Source organism: Anopheles bellator, chromosome 1 (genome assembly GCF_943735745.2).
Source record: "Anopheles bellator chromosome 1, idAnoBellAS_SP24_06.2, whole genome shotgun sequence".
In the NCBI taxonomy this organism is placed as follows: Eukaryota; Metazoa; Arthropoda; class Insecta; order Diptera; family Culicidae; genus Anopheles; species Anopheles bellator.
Genome location: NC_071285.1, coordinates 18,693,734 through 18,710,241, shown reverse-complemented (window position 1 = coordinate 18,710,241; position 16,508 = coordinate 18,693,734). Strand labels below are relative to the sequence as shown.

Below are 16,508 nucleotides of genomic sequence, written 5' to 3'. Positions count from 1 at the left end.
AAATCACAAAATTTCCGGTCCATGAGTTGTCCATTGGAAACATACCGTAAGTTGAACAAGAGAACACACCACAGAACAGAACGCATTTTTACCTAATCGAATCACTTTTGCGCCCACTGTACGAGCGGTCAGATTTTAGATATTTGGCAACATATTTGTTCAGTGTGAAAACGCAACTCTTTTACACATTTGTTTCTGTAGCTCGTGATACACGACCGTTTTTTGTCACTTCCAATGAACTTTTTTACGAACAATCAATCCTTTTTCCACAATTACTTTGTAACGCTGCTTTTTGCTTTAAAAAAACGCAGCTCAAACGGCCCGCTGGAGCTGTAATCGCCACCGACATCACAAGTTCGGTGCGATGTTTGGTGCGGTGAAAATTGCTTCGCTGGAATGGTCCGCCTCGGCTTAGCCGGACATCCGTGGCTGGCCTCGTCGTCTGACAATGGGCGCTTTGGCACGCCGAAGTAAGGCCGAAAAAACAGACCCCAACCCACCCGAACGGGGATGTTAAAACAAAACCACAGCATTTTAATTGGACGGCACCAGGCGGACCTTTGTTTGCCCATTTCCCCGGCAACAATTCTATGCTGCGCAGCATACGCGCGAAAGCCGTATTACCGCCCGCTGTGTGTGCGGAACATCCCATTTTGTCGCGCCGTAACACCCCGCCACACTGTTTACTGCCCGCGCCCTGTGCCACCCGGTGGCGAGTATGTTGGCGTACACAACAGCTACATATCTTGCCCTCCGACCGCTCGATAGGCCGCCTGTTAGAGGATCACTTTGGGCGGCCACCAGTCTGATGTGTGATGTCCTTTTTGGCGTTTGGTTTCGTCCTCGTTGGTCGTCGGCGTCAGTGCATAACTGTCAGACTGGAACATTACGGCACCCACCTCGGGGCCCACCACGGGTAATAAAGAAGAGGGATTAAACGTTCAACTGGCCAACGATCAAGTAACGGCAACACTCACCCTGCCTCTCTGGTCTGCTGCACGGTAAATGTCAAAAGATTAACCGGCGACACCGATCCGATCCGGCGGTTTCTGTGGAAACTGCCCACAATTTTCTTTTCCTTTTTCAATGGTTACAGCCATCCCAAATACTGCCACTACATTCGCGGTTCCGGTTAGCATAATTCCGCTTCGATGCCGGGTCCCTGGCGTCTCGAGTGCAAAAATTAGCTTCAATCGAATTCAAGGTGACAATTTCATTTGAATTTCCCATTCAAAGCGTTTGCAAATTAGTTTGCACGAATCGGCGGCCCCCTGAGCGGCTGAGGTTTTGCTCGAGGCAGCCGAACGAAGGCCCGTCGGTCGGCGCGAACGAACCTCTGTTGCCCGAAATTAGTTTTCGGGGTTTGGCGGTTTTTCCTGCGACCGCCGAGCGACCCCCCGGGTGTGGCCCGATTCGATTGCATATGTTGCAAAAATACCGGCGGAATTCGAACCCCAGCCGGCGGCCCATGTCGGGTGGGAACCATTTCCATGGTGAAGTGCTTTTCGTTGCATAATGAGCCGTCTAAATTGTAGCTCGCGGCCCCCGGGAATCGAATTAGCGGCTCTCGGGGCAAATGAGCAACAAAATCAATAACACATTTTGGCTAGGGCCCTTTTCCGGCACACCGGATATTGACATTACCGAAGTGACGGACCGTGGTTGGTCCATTATTATTGGTCGGTCACACATTTGGCAGCAAAAAGGAGCATCAAATATTTGACTTATTGGTGGCGGCGCTTGCAGTTAATCGAAAGGGGGCAAATAATTGTAGTTGATCCAATATCACCCAATATACATTGCAAATAAAATGCTAATCAAGCGCGCGTGTTGGTTTGCTGGCAATTTACGAAATATCGGATCAGGAATGAAACCGTCCACCTGCGCCTCATTACGTTTTGGTCTAATGTTAGATGGTAATTCGAACAGCATTCGAACCCATACAAAATATACGCTGGTATCATCTATTCCTTTCCTGAACATTGCATCTTCAGAAAAACCTTTCTCGAAGCGCTCTGATTTAAGCAATTTACTATATAAGACTTTTTCGGTTACGTTGCTGAAAATAGAATTCTTTCTCTTTCCCCCGATACGTTCCCCGGTTAGTTCGGCTCAATCGGAACCGCCGCAATGAGATTCTAGTTTCTTTCTTATAGAAATAAATCTCTCGATTGAACTTGCTTCCTTTGGCATACCGTGCGTACTTTCGCGCCATCCATAATATACCTATGTTTAACATAGAAATTGCACACAGACCCGGACACCCGGAGAGTGGCGCGCAGAAAATTAGCCGGTCCAGAATAGAAACAAAGGACCACCGAGTGGCCACTCCAGGCCCGGGCTCGTTTTTCATTTCTTGTGCTAGCCATCAGCGGAACACGCCTGCAGACGAGGCGATTCATTTTGGCGCGCTGCAAAGTGTGCCGAACCGTCCGCAGCGAGGATCTGCATCTGCTTCAGTCACATTCCTAGACTTGCCTTTCTATGACACCGAAGACCGACGTTCGCATTAAAACATTCGTGTTCGTTTCGAGTCGCTTATGAAAACGCTGCTGCCATTGCTGCTGGCACTGCTGGCCCCAAAGTGGTGCGCGATCCTCCAGGCCCTCGGCGAGCTTTTAGTGCCCATTTGCGACCCCCCGCGTCTTCGTGTGTTCCTTTATGCTTGTAGCATACTTTCTGCACCTTGACACGACGTGCGCCCCACCCAGCAGCAGAGGTGTGCTGCGCAGCGGCTCAGAGAGGGTCCCCCATTATCTGACGCTTGTAACGATTGGAGCATTTTAATAAATTTCCTTCCACTGCAAAGTCTGCCGCTGACATTTAATATGCACCAATAATTTATCGGATTTCATACTTTTGCCTCCCGTGCATCGCGCCACTGCGTCTTCAGTCGCTCCGGAACGGCAAGAAAAATTACCCTCGGCACGGGATCTCGGCTTCGGGGTTCAAATGGGACAAAAACTCGGCGGTCTCCAAGTTTCGCAATCCGCCACATGCTCGCGCTCGAGATAAAAATGGATAAGAATTCATTTTGAAAGCTCTCGCTCTCTCTCTTTCTCGCTTGCTCTCTCCCGCTTCGAGGGGGCGCGTGATCGAAATGGAAAATTAAATATTTCGCTTAAGGCGTTTCGGCACTTTTATGGATCTGTGAATCGTTGCCCCAATCGCAACTCGACGCGACCGAAAAAGGGGTCGCACTGCTGTGCCCGATCGGAACTCGTCGGTAGGCACACCTTGGAACCGCGAGACCTGGTTTGTGGCAGTACAAAAAAAAGAGTTCCACAAAAAGGACAACTCCATGCCAGTGCCGGAAACTGGCGTCTCTGGCTGGCTGGCTGGCTGGCTGGCTGGTGGTAATTGTCATGAAATTTTAATTTTCCTGCTGTTGCAACACAACCGCCATCACCACCGACAATGCTGTTGTTTTGTTGTGCATATTTTACGTGGCTTTCGTTTCGCACCTTCGCACGAGAGGGGAGATTAAAAGCCGGCGCCATTTTGTGTTCCTTTTATTTTAGTTTATTAACGTGAGCACTTTTCAAGCGACGCAACACAACTGAAATGAAATAAAATCCATTGCAATAAGGCTATTACGTTCGAAAAAATTTGCCAGTATTTTGTAGGTTTTCCCCCAAATTATGCACGTAACAATTTGTTTTTTTTCGTTTGGGTACCATCGAAAAAGTAGATTAATGTTCAGAAACAACTTTAATCGGCTTTTACGACAATATAACCAATTTCGAGGTGTTTTAAGTCTTGTTGATATAGTGAAACTTCTCATTTTTTGAAATAGCAAATTTGTTTCCTGAAAATCTACTATAGAAAAGTTCTATATTATAGATCAGATTGGCTAGAATCAGGAGATCATAACCTTTTCACTATATTGTAAATGTTCACTTAAAGGTAAAACCGAATGTAAAACTAAGTTCAAAATCTAATTATTGTAATAATGTAAAGGAGAAATAAAGAAGATGTACAATCAGTTAAACTTTATTTTCTACATCCATTGATAACATGGCATTGTGACGCACTGCAGTGAGTTTCTTCGTTGCATATGGGGAGATTTTGGTTTAATTTCGTTACAAAAAAATATTCCAATGTTTAATAAATACTTTCCAGTATTTACAGTTAGTTTCAGTGGTAAGTAGCATGAAACATGTACAGAGATCCCTAAATTATACTGAAAACATTCGGTCCAGCTTTTGAAAATAACTGTAACGCCTTTTAATAAATCATCGGTCCCATTCATTTAGAATGTTCACATACCGATTAGCATAGGGAATGATGATTTACCCGAAACCGTTGTTCAAGGGCTATCCCCCCATCTCTCTCTCTCTCTCTCTCTCTCTCTCTTTGTTTCCCTCTCTCTAACTTCCTGTGGCACAACTTATCCGTCCACCCGGACGAGGCTTCTGCACGCCCGCTTTAGATCATTCCGAAAGACACCCAGCGCTAAGCTAATGTTATTCCTGGCACATGATTCGAATTAAATCCTGTAAAACCCTTCTCCTCATTGAAAAGCGAAGCGCATAATTTATGCTCGCCTTTTTATATCAGGGCCGTGGGCCGCTCAACTTATCGTGGGAGCCCTTGCGAGGGCTCTGCCGACGCTTGGCAAACTTTTTTGGGGTTTTTATTTATCATTCCCCATCGACCATTTGCCTGCCCGTCTGCCTGCCGCTGCGTAGACCTCAATTTTTGCTAAATGTGGCGCGCATTTAAACGAACCCGGGGAATAAAAACCCCAACCCCGGGAATGTCCGGGCAGGCTACTCCCGCTGGGCGCCAAAAAAGGACATGTTTTAGTTGTGGACCAGGAACACGCGCGCACCACTACTTTGAAGCGGCCCGAAACCCACTCGAGGAACGACCGGTGACCAGCGGCTGGCTCTCGCTACGATGGTCACTGTTGTTCACTTTTCGGGTTTCTGTGTCCGACCTCCGAGTCCGGGTGTCTGAAGCCGTGGCCAGCGGAAATTCGGTCTGTTAGCTTTGCGGTCCGTCTGTCAGTCGGCGAATCCGACCTCTCGGATCTGAGAGAGCGTAGCGGTAGCGGGAGAAAAAAAACCGGGCACCACCAATCCCTGACAGCAATTTGGGATGTTAGCAACGAGTGATGCAACCAGGGCGTTTGGGGCGTTTGGCGAACATTTGGAAAAACTTTCCTAAAAACCCGTGAACTGAGTGAGTGAAAAGGAGTTGGCCGCTTTATGGGCCCCAGCCTGTCTCCCCCTTGCTCTCTCAAAGTCAGGATCAGGAGGCCTCGTTTGAAGGTACGGCCTCGGCTAACAAGCTTCCTTGCGGCTTCTCGGTCGATTGTGGTGCTTCGGTGGCACTTGTCTTATCACACGCTGCACACCGGGGCCCGGAGAGAGGACTTCCGCACTCCAACTCTGCCAACGATAAGTGTGAGTTGGTCCACGGAGGCCTATCGGGAGCCCCCACCAAGTGGCTCTTAAAATCGTAAAATCTAACTCCCGGCCCACACCGGGTGAGCCGATTTAGCATACCCATCCCAGCAAGTGCCCCGGTGGTTTGTAGCCGGCCAGAAAAGACAAACTTGTCGTCTGCGTTCGTCAGCGTGTCTAGGGACGCCCGGTGTTGCCCGAGCTCCGTCGTTTCGTCTTCTCAACCGGATCGAAACGCAAACTGCGATCAAACTCCGGCCCCACCAAAAACAGAAGCCTGAGAAATGTCGGGTTGGCCGGGTTGTTATTGTCTCCAAAACTGGCCGGTCAGACGACAGGTCGGACTTGAAGACCTAGCCCTAGCTAGCCCGAAAGCCGCAGGCCGATAACGTTTGCGGACATCAAAGAAGCACCCACCGAACACAAGCACGATCTGTTTGGGGGTTGTTTGCAAAGTCCAGACTCTGAAGAGAGCTTGTCGTTCCTTGCTGAGGTTAGGAACAACCTCTCGGCGTGTTCCTGTGTCTCTTATAGCCAACACCATCGCACTCTATCTCGATTCGGACTTGTCCACAAAGTACTGCAGCTCTTCGCAATCACTGCAGGTAGGCAATCCTGTCAAATAGATGCTCCCGACCGGCCGACCGACTTAAATCCTGGCCAAATAAACACCGAAGAAATTAAGAGCTCCACACTCGGGGGGCAACCACAAACTATCGGAACCTGTGGTTTCGTGAATTAATTATACAAAACAATGATCGACCACAAACACATACGAACGCATAGACCACTTGAAACAGGTTCGCTAAGGGGTAAAAATGCCCAGCTCCGTGCCAGGGAGCTTAGAAAATCAATCACAATTACAGAAACCCTTTCGAACAAAATTAAACAAACAGAAAATGGCTGATGGACCGCAGGGCTGGTAATGGAAAATGGGCTCGTGTTGCTGTTCCCTCTTCAAACTCGACCCGAAAATCGGATCAGCAGCCAACCTGCAGGGCTTGCCTATCACACCGAGGGTCACACTTATGCAACAGTTTGGCCTCCCACTCGGGCGCCCCACGTAAGCGCATAATTCGACACCCCAAGCAGTGTACCGAGAACCGCTAAACCCTCGATAAAGTCCATCACCCGGAGCTTCAACCGACCGTAAATCGAGCCCCATTGCCGCGAGGCCCCCCCACGAGCTGGAGAGCCCCTCTTCACCCAACCAGGCTGGCAATTTGGGCTGCATTTCGAAGTGCGTTTCGGATTTATTTGCGGAGAAGCCTCCGAGTGTGTACCTTCCACACGAATCGGACGCACGCATGGCGCCGGAACTCTAAACTCTAAATTCACTCTTCTAAATAATCACTCCGGCGGTGTTAAATTTAGTTCCACTCGGTAAATAACCCGTGCCCGTGTGTATGGGGTCGTGTGTTTTGAGCACAGCAGACCGCTTGCATAAAACCCCCGGCGCACAGCCACGTGCGAGCGCGTCCTCGGACCAAAAACGTGACCCCCTTCTCCGCGTCAGGCTGGATTGGGCACTGGACGGGCTCTCGCTCCACAGAAGCCACGCGGTTTCACGGCACATATCCGATTTGCGCTTCCGGTCTGGGAGTCCCCAAAAACTGAAACGCTAATCATGCCACGCAAGTGCAGCCACGTGTCGCGTCTAGCTCGCCCGTGTGTGTCTAGCTTCTAAACGTGGCCATTAAAAATATGCTCAACCGCCAGGATGGACCACAATGGATGAAGAGGACGTCCCCGTTGCTAAGCTCGGTTCGGTGTCCATTTTGCGGTGTTTGAAATGCCAAACCGAACTTCCGCAACCGACACCCATCTTGGGGGACTCTCGGTTCCACCAAACTCGGTCTCGCTTAACCCTTCGGAAGGGATTCGAATTTGATGGATAAATTTGGAACAATTATAGAATATATAAAATGATAAGAACATGTTTATCAGATGTAGGATTCATTTATTTATTTCGGTCAGTTTCAATCTAGTGCTGGATGGTCACGGATCATTCCAAATGATCGAATTGTTTTTACAAGATAGGCTCGATTTTGATTTCACTTGATGATTTCATCATTCATTATCATGTTGAAGAATTTTGGGGCAAAACTTTTCAATTGTGAGCCAACCAAGTAATGAGTTATGGGAAAAATTAGCACCAGATGCTCTAGAGCATGAACATTTGTTGACAGGGACTCTAAATTTTAAATAGTTGCCCAATGACATGTGATGTATCGAAGGGTTAACTCGAGGAACGCGCGAATCGTCGCACGCAGCACGCCGGAGACCGAATGGCACACTTGGCCAATTTCCCAATGTCCGCTGTCCATTATCTGATGTTATAATTCTCACACTCCACCCCGACCGCTAATAACAGCCCGAAAAAGGAAAATCGCGGATGCGGATAGACGAACGGATCGGATCAATACACGCGCGTATATTTGCCGGCTGCTGCGTGCATAAACAGCCAGCATATTACTCAACCGCAATCGTAGATTGGAAAGAGCCAGTGGAAAGCCCTCCCCGGCGTGTATTTATTGAAAACGGTTCCCAAGTATTTACGCTCGACAGCGCGTCCAGCAGGGCGCGCGCGGACACCATCTCCATTTTCCACTGCCGAGCGCCGGATGTGCCACAAAGTGCCACCGTCATATCGCATTTTCCAGCACCGCGGATGGCGGGTGGGATTCTCTGGAGACCTCACTCTGAATGTGTTTTATTTATCAACAAATAACAAACAATTTCCCTCTCTCGCTCACACAAACGTCGAAATAATTACGCACAAATGAATGTATGCTATTGCCCTGGCCTCGCCAGGAGAGTGGCGAACTGGGGTTTATGTTTGCAACCGAAATGCATTAAATGCCGACGAAAGTGGCACCAAATTGACCCGCCATTTAATGCGTTCTCATGTGCGCACCGCGCTCGTGGACTTATCAACTGTCGCCATGGGTCTCTGGGTGGACGGTTCGGGGGCCACAAACCGGAAGCAGCATTTCGGGACCGGCCGGAGAGCCTCGTATAGACTGCCGTACCGTTATCGCATGGGGTATTTTATTGAACCGTTTTATAGCGCCATTTTTCTGAACTTCTGAAGCTTAATAAAGATTATAACGCGCAACGTTCGGAAGCGGTTATCTAGGCCCAGCACGACTATAAAGAATTTATTTTCGCAAAAAACAACACTAATGGCGGATTGGTGGATGGACCCTTACTGTTCAAAAGTCGATAAAATATATCTAATCATATTATGCTTGGGTTACCGGGTTGCTCTCGAGCATGTGTTTTCCCTTTTCGGTGCCAAACTCTTTTTATTTCTCACCAAACTTTCAACATTTTATCACACCAATCATGCTACACATCCGGCCACCGCGTACTCCGAACCTCTTCCCTGCTGTGCGGTATTCATTCGCGCATGCCTTTGCGTGTTCACGCCATGCACCTGAATAGGAAATTGATTTAATTGACCAAATGGCAATTATGTATGCAGTGGACATAAACAACATACACCCAACCACCGGAAGCTGCCTAATGCCGTCGCTACAGTTTGCATGAGTGAGCACCGCCGTCGATAGCGTGGAAGTTGCTTGTTAATTGTTGCTTTTTAGTGACCATGGTCATTTTTTGTCACTGCTGCCCTCGTTGAAATTATTCAATCAATCTAAATGTTTTTATGTTTTCATTTTCCTTCAGTATGCCATCAGTGGCGCATACCACGCGTTATGCCATCGAATGCGATGAAATTTGAACAGTGCGTTGAGGAATTTCAATTACTGGCCACTGTCCTACAGTTTTCGATAGGTCTTTTGTGTATTCATTCAATAAATGGATATCGTTTGATGTCATGCTTTATATACATTTTTCTTTATCTTGTACAATCAGAAATGTCTATTTGCTTAATATGATAAATACGAGTGGAATCAAATATTTTAAAACGTTATTTTTTTAAATGCTTCCACAGAAAAGCGCCCTCTATTGGCAAATAGCCGATTCGTTGTGTGTGATTCGAGCTCGAATTCGAGTTCATCCACCGCATAGCTATTTGACGTTTCTGATCATGGAAATCACAACAAACCGTGACATAAGCGGACCGGCACAATTTTTGTAGTTAAAGAAAACAGTACCTACTTCTTTTCCATTTGTGTTACAATATCGGGAAAAATGTCAGTCAATCTTCACAAAATAAAGTCTCCGACCATCCAGCTACATCACGTCGTTAAAAGTAAGTTCCTTCAATCATTTAATCATACAGAACGTTCTTCTCATTCGTCACGTTTGTTTCGCAGAGCATTTCTCCCTAGCGTCAAGAGTGTCCACAAAAGCGAGCGAACTGTTTTCGGAAGAGCAACGGCGCCAGCGCGAAAATGTAGGACGTATCGAAAAGATCGAGATCCGATACCTGGGACTGCCGCAGGACACGTCGCTCGTGATGAATCGGGAGCTCTCCACGCCGTACGATTGCGCCCGACGTAAGGCAACGCGCTCCGGGGAACCCGATCGAATGTGTTGTAATTGTACCCATTTTACTTGTAGACATCGGAGAAAAGTACTTTCGTCAGTCTGCATTAGCCCTGCTGGACAACAAAACGCCCTGGGACATGCGAAGACCCCTGCGGGATTCCTGCACGTTGCAGCTGCTTAACTTTACCTCGCCGGAACCACACATTGCCAATAAGGTTTTCTGGCGATCGTGCTCCTTCCTGCTCGGTGCCGTTCTGCAATCCAGCTTTAAATCGGAAGCCGGATTGCACTTACACAGTTTCCCCAAACCCAACAGTGAGTAGTTGCCTAGCCTCAAAGTTAGTAAGCAATTAAGAAACGACGAATTTCTTGGCAGTCAAATCCGGCAGCTTTGTACATGACATCGTGCTGGCAAAGGAGAACTGGGAGCCCACCGTACCAGAGCTGCGTGCACTTTCGATCGAAATGATTAAACTTTCGCAAAAGGAGCTCCCCATCGAACGGCTAGACGTGGACAGTCAGCTGGCAACCGAAATGTTCCACGACAACCCTCTCAAGCGAGAGCAGATTCCAAGTGTGGCGAGCCAAAATAACGGGCAGGTAACGGTGTACAGAGTTGGCGATCACGTTGACATCAGCAAGGGACCGATGATGGGCTCGACCGGTCTCCTTGGCCGGTGCACCATCTCGGCAGTGCATCCGATCAAGGAGGCAAACGAAGATGGGAAGTACTTCTACCGAATGCAGGGTGTCGCACTTCCGGCCGTTCTCCGTATCCATCACTTTGCGTACGCCATCCTGGAGAATCGTTCGCGGAAACTAGTAAGTGCTCGCCTTATATGCAGGCAAATGATACATTCCAAGATTGACTGTTCGATGAGTGATGCTTTCCATTTTAGAACCCTGCCAAGCTGCCCAACGAACCGTTTGAGGATGCTGTCGCGGAACAGGTAGCGTGAAGCGTACGTTAGCTTAGTATCTGGGGAAAATAAACTCTATGCAATTAATGGAAGGTGCTTTGTTCTTTTCTAAACTACAGTACCGAATGATTGTAGGATTTCTTCTGCTTGAAACAAAATATTATTCAAATAACGCGAATAATGAACTGAAATAGAAGAATCGATGGTTTCACTGATGCTCATGTTCCTTTGAGCGAGGCGAAACATAACAAAACACAAATTTAATCCCTTAGGTCACCAACAGGTCTGGTACGGTTTGTCGGCATGGCTCACGTGACAAAGCGAAGGTAAAAAAGAGAAGACTAATACATATGGCGCATTACCACGGAAAAAGGGTTATGCAATCGCGTTGTGCCACCTTTCCGTATTATTTTCCCTCACACGCCGTGACTCAACAACGAGCCCAACGCGCTTTTATAGAGATTCCGATGACTGTTCCTTCGAACGATGCGTGTCCAATGTGCCAACCGTTCCCCTATTCGATGACGGTAATGATTCTTAAATGATTCACCAGAGAGCAGGACGGAGCGAGCATTCGTTCCTTTCTACGATCAGATTCTAACGGCAAACCGAGTGGTACTCCGAGATTGTTCCGAGTCCTTTGGTTCCAGAGGCCACCGTAATCGGATCCGGCTCAGTTGTGCTAGCACGGCCAACCACGGAGGACGTGCTGTTGCCGTTTTAAACCGTTCCGTTTGCGGAAGTTCATCGATCCCTCAAGGGATTAAGTGTGGCGTCTTTACAAAAGTGAACTGTTTTATTCGTTTTGTGTTAGTTTACAATGAAATACTTTTTAGTGGTGCTGAGCTGCCTGCTGGCAAGTGGTGAGTACAACCGGTCATAATTGCACAAGCATTTAGTTAAGTTTGTAACAAAAAGTTAACTGTAACGTAAATGTTATAGTTAGTCCGAATAGCAAACTGTAAACGGTGGTCGTTATCAATGCAGTAATTTATTCTCAGTGCCCTCGGTGGCCACTATCGCTGCGGGTGACCCTTGGCGATCGCAACAAACAATCCCCAAACGAACTACGTTAACGAGGGCACAAACGAGCTGAAACTGACACTGAAAAGAACTAATCTACGCAGTCCTGCGTCGTAGCGTGTGTTAATTTGCTGGGAGAAAGGCAATGTTCTTCGTAAACGAAATTCGATTTTTTCTCAAAAAATACCTGCCAAACGCCCAAGCTAAAGTTTCTTTTGCGATGGCGGCCAAAAAATGGTTTCTCAGAGTAGGGTAAAATGGAGACTGTCCGAAAGCGAAGCCATACATCGGAAACTTATCGTGGCTCGAAATTTGATCTATTATTTTAAACAGCGGCTGCTACAAACCCACCGAAATGGCCCGACATCTACTCGGTCAGCGGTGTCCTAAATATCCCGTATGCCGAAATTAGCGAACCATTCTACGCCTGGTACGATAAAGCGAATGGCCGATCGCGTATCGACTACTATGGCGGTATGGTGAAGACCTATCAGCTGACGAAACAGGGTACCTACGGCGTGAGCCTGAAGCTGGCTCCGGTCACGACGCAAACGCAGTCGAACAAAGAAACCTGCCTCCAGGTCAACGGATCGGCCGATAATGCTATTGCCGTGCAGGGCATTCTACCGTACGCCAAGGACTTTAAACTTGTCGGTAAGGAAGGCCCCGATGCTGCAGTGCCTCGGAACAGTAATCAACGGACTGTGTTTTTCTCCCCCCAAATAACAGGCACAGAGGAATGCGACGGTTATCAGTGTGATAAGTTCAGCTTGACCGAGGTCGTCGGCCAGAAGCGTAATGTTTACAACCTATGGGTGCGGTACGTAAAGTCCCCGAAGTACCCGGCATCGCGTATGCCGATTCCGGTGCGCTACGACATGCAGGGCTACAACACGCTGCTGGGATCGCACTACGATCACTACTACATCCAGTACGACTCGTACGATCACCAGGACATCCCGGAGGACGTGTTTGAGGTTAAGCTGAGTAAGTGGTCGCTGTCGATCGCTTGGGGCGGATATCTCCTTTAATGCTTTTACGTCCGTCTTTTAGATGATCCTTGCGTTGGCTTCCCAGGACCGGGCAACGGACACTACGCTACGTTCAACCCGATGCAAGAATTTATTCACCCACGCTCGGAGGAACATCTGCACGACGAATTTAACCGTTTCAAGGGGAAGCATAATAAGAATTACGCCAGCGATCACGAGCACGAGAAGCGGTTGAACGTGTTCCGGCAGAACCTCCGGTTTATCCATTCGCACAACCGCGCCCAGCGGGGCTTCACGGTGGCCGTCAACCACTTGGCCGATCGGACGGAGGACGAACTGAAGTCGCTGCGTGGGTTCCGCTCGTCCAAGGTGTACAACGGTGGGCAACCGTTCCCGTACAAACCTCGGGAGCACCTGGACGATCTGCCGGACACCTGGGACTGGCGTATCAGTGGAGCCGTGACACCGGTCAAGGATCAGTCGGTGTGCGGTTCGTGCTGGTCGTTCGGTACGATCGGCCACATCGAGGGTGCGTACTTCCGCAAGACGCAAAAGTTGGTGCGCTTCTCGCAGCAAGCCCTTATCGACTGCTCGTGGGGCTACGGCAACAACGGGTGCGATGGTGGGGAAGACTTCCGTGCCTACCAGTGGATCCAGGAGGTTGGCGGCGTCCCGATGGAGGACGAGTACGGGTACCTCGGTCAGGATGGCTACTGCCGGGTGGAGAACACCACACTCTACGCACCGATCACGGGCTGGGTGAACGTCACTTCCGGAGATCCGGACGCGTTCAAGGTGGCTCTGTTCAAGCACGGCCCCCTGTCGATCGCGATCGATGCGGGTCACAAATCGTTCAGCTTTTACTCCAACGGGGTATACTACGAGCCGGAGTGCAAGAGCAAGCTGGACGAGCTCGACCACGCCGTGCTGGCCGTTGGCTACGGGAAGCTAAACGGTGAGGACTACTGGCTGATTAAGAACTCGTGGTCGAACTACTGGGGTAACGATGGTTACGCACTGATGGCGGTGAAAGATAACAACTGTGGCCTCACCACCGACGCGACGTACGTGTTGATGTGAGGAACGGGATGAAGTTTGATACTTCAATCCCACCTCCACGTTCTGCAGTAGCATTGTAAGGGTATGAATTCTGAATTATAAACCAAAACACGTCCAACGATTCGAGTTCTTATTCTTTAACCTAAACTTATCGAAAAACGCAACACTTATAGGGAGGAAGGCCTCTGATTACCCACTAAGAACTACCACTCGTGAAAGCACATCGCCGACCTCAAGACAGCAGAGCAACATACACTTGACAGCATTTGTTTGTTGCCCGGCACTGTCGAGCGAGCGAAGGCGATTGCACTTTGCAATGTTTGCTCGCCGCCAGCTTCGAACGCACTCTTACCTCATTGCGGAGGTCCTCTTCAACGAACAAATGTACACAAAAGCCTTTCCGTAGATGGCACCTTCGTAACCCAGCTTACGAGACTAGAGGTTTATTGCTGTGATCTTCACTTCTCCCTTTTCGCGCGGCTTCTCGTACACGGCTTTGGCAACGTTGGGTCAGAAATCGCGGTACGCGTTTACAGCTAGCTATCACAGTCGAACGCGGTTTCTAAATGCATACAGACTAAATGAGGAAGGCCCTCGCGATCCGGCCCCATCCCCCTGGAGTGCGCGAGGGAGTCCGTCGTGGCACATGCGAATTCACCTGCTCTAGTGGCACCACGTGGCACCGATCATATATCCTAACGCTAATGCTACGACGCTACTGTACAGTAATGGCATCGTCGAGGACCTCGCCCCACTACCTCCCGACGTCACCAGTGAGGCCATCGTGAGCGCACTGAGATTGAGCTCACTCGTGATGCGATGGCTCTGGGTGCGAACCAACGTCACCAGCCGTTCCGCTTCCCGGGCGCAAATTTGCGACTGCAGTTTCGTGGGGCTCTTGCCAAGCGGTTCCACGATCACGTATACATCGTTCTCGAACGTGAGCTGGCCACTCAGCCGACACTCGACCGTTTGCAGAAGCGCCTCGAGCGAGCGGAGGATCGACTTGAGCGTCAAGTACTCGGTCGACTGTCCCTTCAGTGCGTACAGCCCCCGGTCGATCTGCTTGCGCGAGTAGACGATGCGCAATGCGGTTCCGCACACCGGGCAGCAAGCGCCGGGCGGCAGCACCGGATTGCAGGTGTACGACTTCCGCTTCGGACACTTGATCGAGGAGCACTTGGCCTCCAGCTCGGCACTGATCAGGCCTACCTCCTGGCACGGCCCGTTGTAGTCCACGGTCGAGTAGTCACTCCACGCTTCGCACTCACTCCGGTAGGTGATCCCGTTTACACCGCAAACCTGGTTCCGGCGGCGCGACGTCTCGCAGTGCTTGCGGTACTTCTCCTGGTACGCGAACGTGGCCCGTTCCAGCACCAGCGCGCACAGCGTCTGATGGTACCCCAGGTTAGTGTCCCGCACATCGGTGACGGAGGAGCAGTTCGTTGCGGTTAGGTTGACTGAAAGTAGAGAGTGGAAAATGAATGCTTCCTACCGAAGGCGACCGTGGGGTTACTGGACATACCACAACGATGCTGCGGACAGGGCTTATGCATCCCGGACAGGCACACATTCCAGTCCGGGAGGCACACGCTCAGCGGACCGCAATCCACCCGCTGACAGGCGGCCCGCGCTCGGCACGGTCCAAAGTCAATGTCAGCGTCGGCTAGCCCGGAACACTTGGCGACGCATGCCGAGGGGTAGGTGTTGCCGTTGCGACCGCAGACCGGCACGTACTGCGGAGGGCAGTTGCAGGGCAGGCTGGTGAACGCCCGGTCCACCGTGAGCCCCGGCACGTGGCACTGTTTCTTGGTGCAGGTGATTTCCTCCGCGAAACAGCTACACACGTTACACTCGACGTAGAAGTGTGACAGATGCGGGAACCGGCGCCCGGCCAGCGAACACGTTTCGTAGCTGATGCAGGGCAGCGGTTGGCACTTTTCGATCCGGCCCCCCGCTCCACAGCGGCACACCTTCAGGCAGCCCTTCTGGCCGACCGACACCGGGATCCTCACGAACGTCCCGATCGGCACGAGGTACGAGGAAGCTTCCCCTAAGGCGCACCCGGCCACACACCGAAACCCGTACGTGCCATCCCGATTGGCCACACACACCTGGGACACATTGCACGGATTACCCCGGCAGGGTGACATCAGCGCCACATCGGTCATCTCCCCCGACGGAAGGTCTCCCCGGGACAGGCCAGGCTGAAAGCGACCCATGGAGATGCAGGGTACGCTGTTGTTCTGCGGTGCCAACCGCTGACAGAGCGCCCCAACACTATACCCGTCCGGCATCCGGTCCCAGTCGACGCAGTTCTTCAGCACCTCGTGGCAGTCCTGGCGGCAGATGTGGTTCGTGTGGTGTGCCTTCGTGCACGGTTTGATCTGCAGCGTGCAAGCGATCGACTTCCAGATCTCGAACGAACACTCGGACTCGGTCCGATTGCGCATCGGCAGCTGGACGCCCAGAAACGGCACGTAGCCCTGCTGACGCCACCGCTGCACATCGGCCCGGGCGGCCACGTCCGACTCCAGCCGGCAGCTACGGAACAGCTCCGTGGGCCGGTTGTTGAAGTTACTGCAGAACGACAGCCCGTCACACCCGAGCTCGCACGGTTCGTCGACTGCAAGTGGGGAGAAGAA

At 50.5% G+C, this 16,508-nt stretch overlaps 3 protein-coding genes across 3 annotated transcripts in view; 2 read left to right on the top strand and 1 right to left on the bottom strand.

Moving 5' to 3' along the window:
- The first annotated feature begins 9,494 nt into the window (after window positions 1–9,494).
- Window positions 9,495–10,984, top strand: LOC131216442 (large ribosomal subunit protein mL39). The gene is made up of 5 exons (XM_058210937.1): window positions 9,495–9,630; window positions 9,695–9,877; window positions 9,942–10,184; window positions 10,246–10,691; window positions 10,769–10,984. Exons 1-5 carry the CDS (start codon window positions 9,570–9,572, stop codon window positions 10,826–10,828), a joined length of 993 nt encoding a protein of 330 aa, XP_058066920.1. The 5' UTR covers window positions 9,495–9,569; the 3' UTR covers window positions 10,829–10,984.
- A 468-nt stretch (window positions 10,985–11,452) lies between these two features.
- On the top strand, window positions 11,453–13,974 carry LOC131216441 (digestive cysteine proteinase 1). The gene is made up of 4 exons (XM_058210936.1): window positions 11,453–11,652; window positions 12,146–12,466; window positions 12,542–12,799; window positions 12,866–13,974. Exons 1-4 carry the CDS (start codon window positions 11,610–11,612, stop codon window positions 13,882–13,884), a joined length of 1,641 nt encoding a protein of 546 aa, XP_058066919.1. The 5' UTR covers window positions 11,453–11,609; the 3' UTR covers window positions 13,885–13,974.
- A 359-nt stretch (window positions 13,975–14,333) lies between these two features.
- LOC131205852 (reversion-inducing cysteine-rich protein with Kazal motifs) overlaps window positions 14,334–16,508 on the bottom strand; it is a 28,188-nt gene continuing 26,013 nt past the window's right edge. The window contains exons 5-6 of the mRNA XM_058198126.1: window positions 15,389–16,489; window positions 14,334–15,323 (exon numbers count right to left, since the gene is read on the bottom strand). Of these exons, the coding sequence (XP_058054109.1) occupies window positions 14,527–15,323; window positions 15,389–16,489 (1,898 nt within the window). The 3' untranslated portion in view covers window positions 14,334–14,526. The remainder of the gene's footprint in view (window positions 15,324–15,388; window positions 16,490–16,508) is intronic.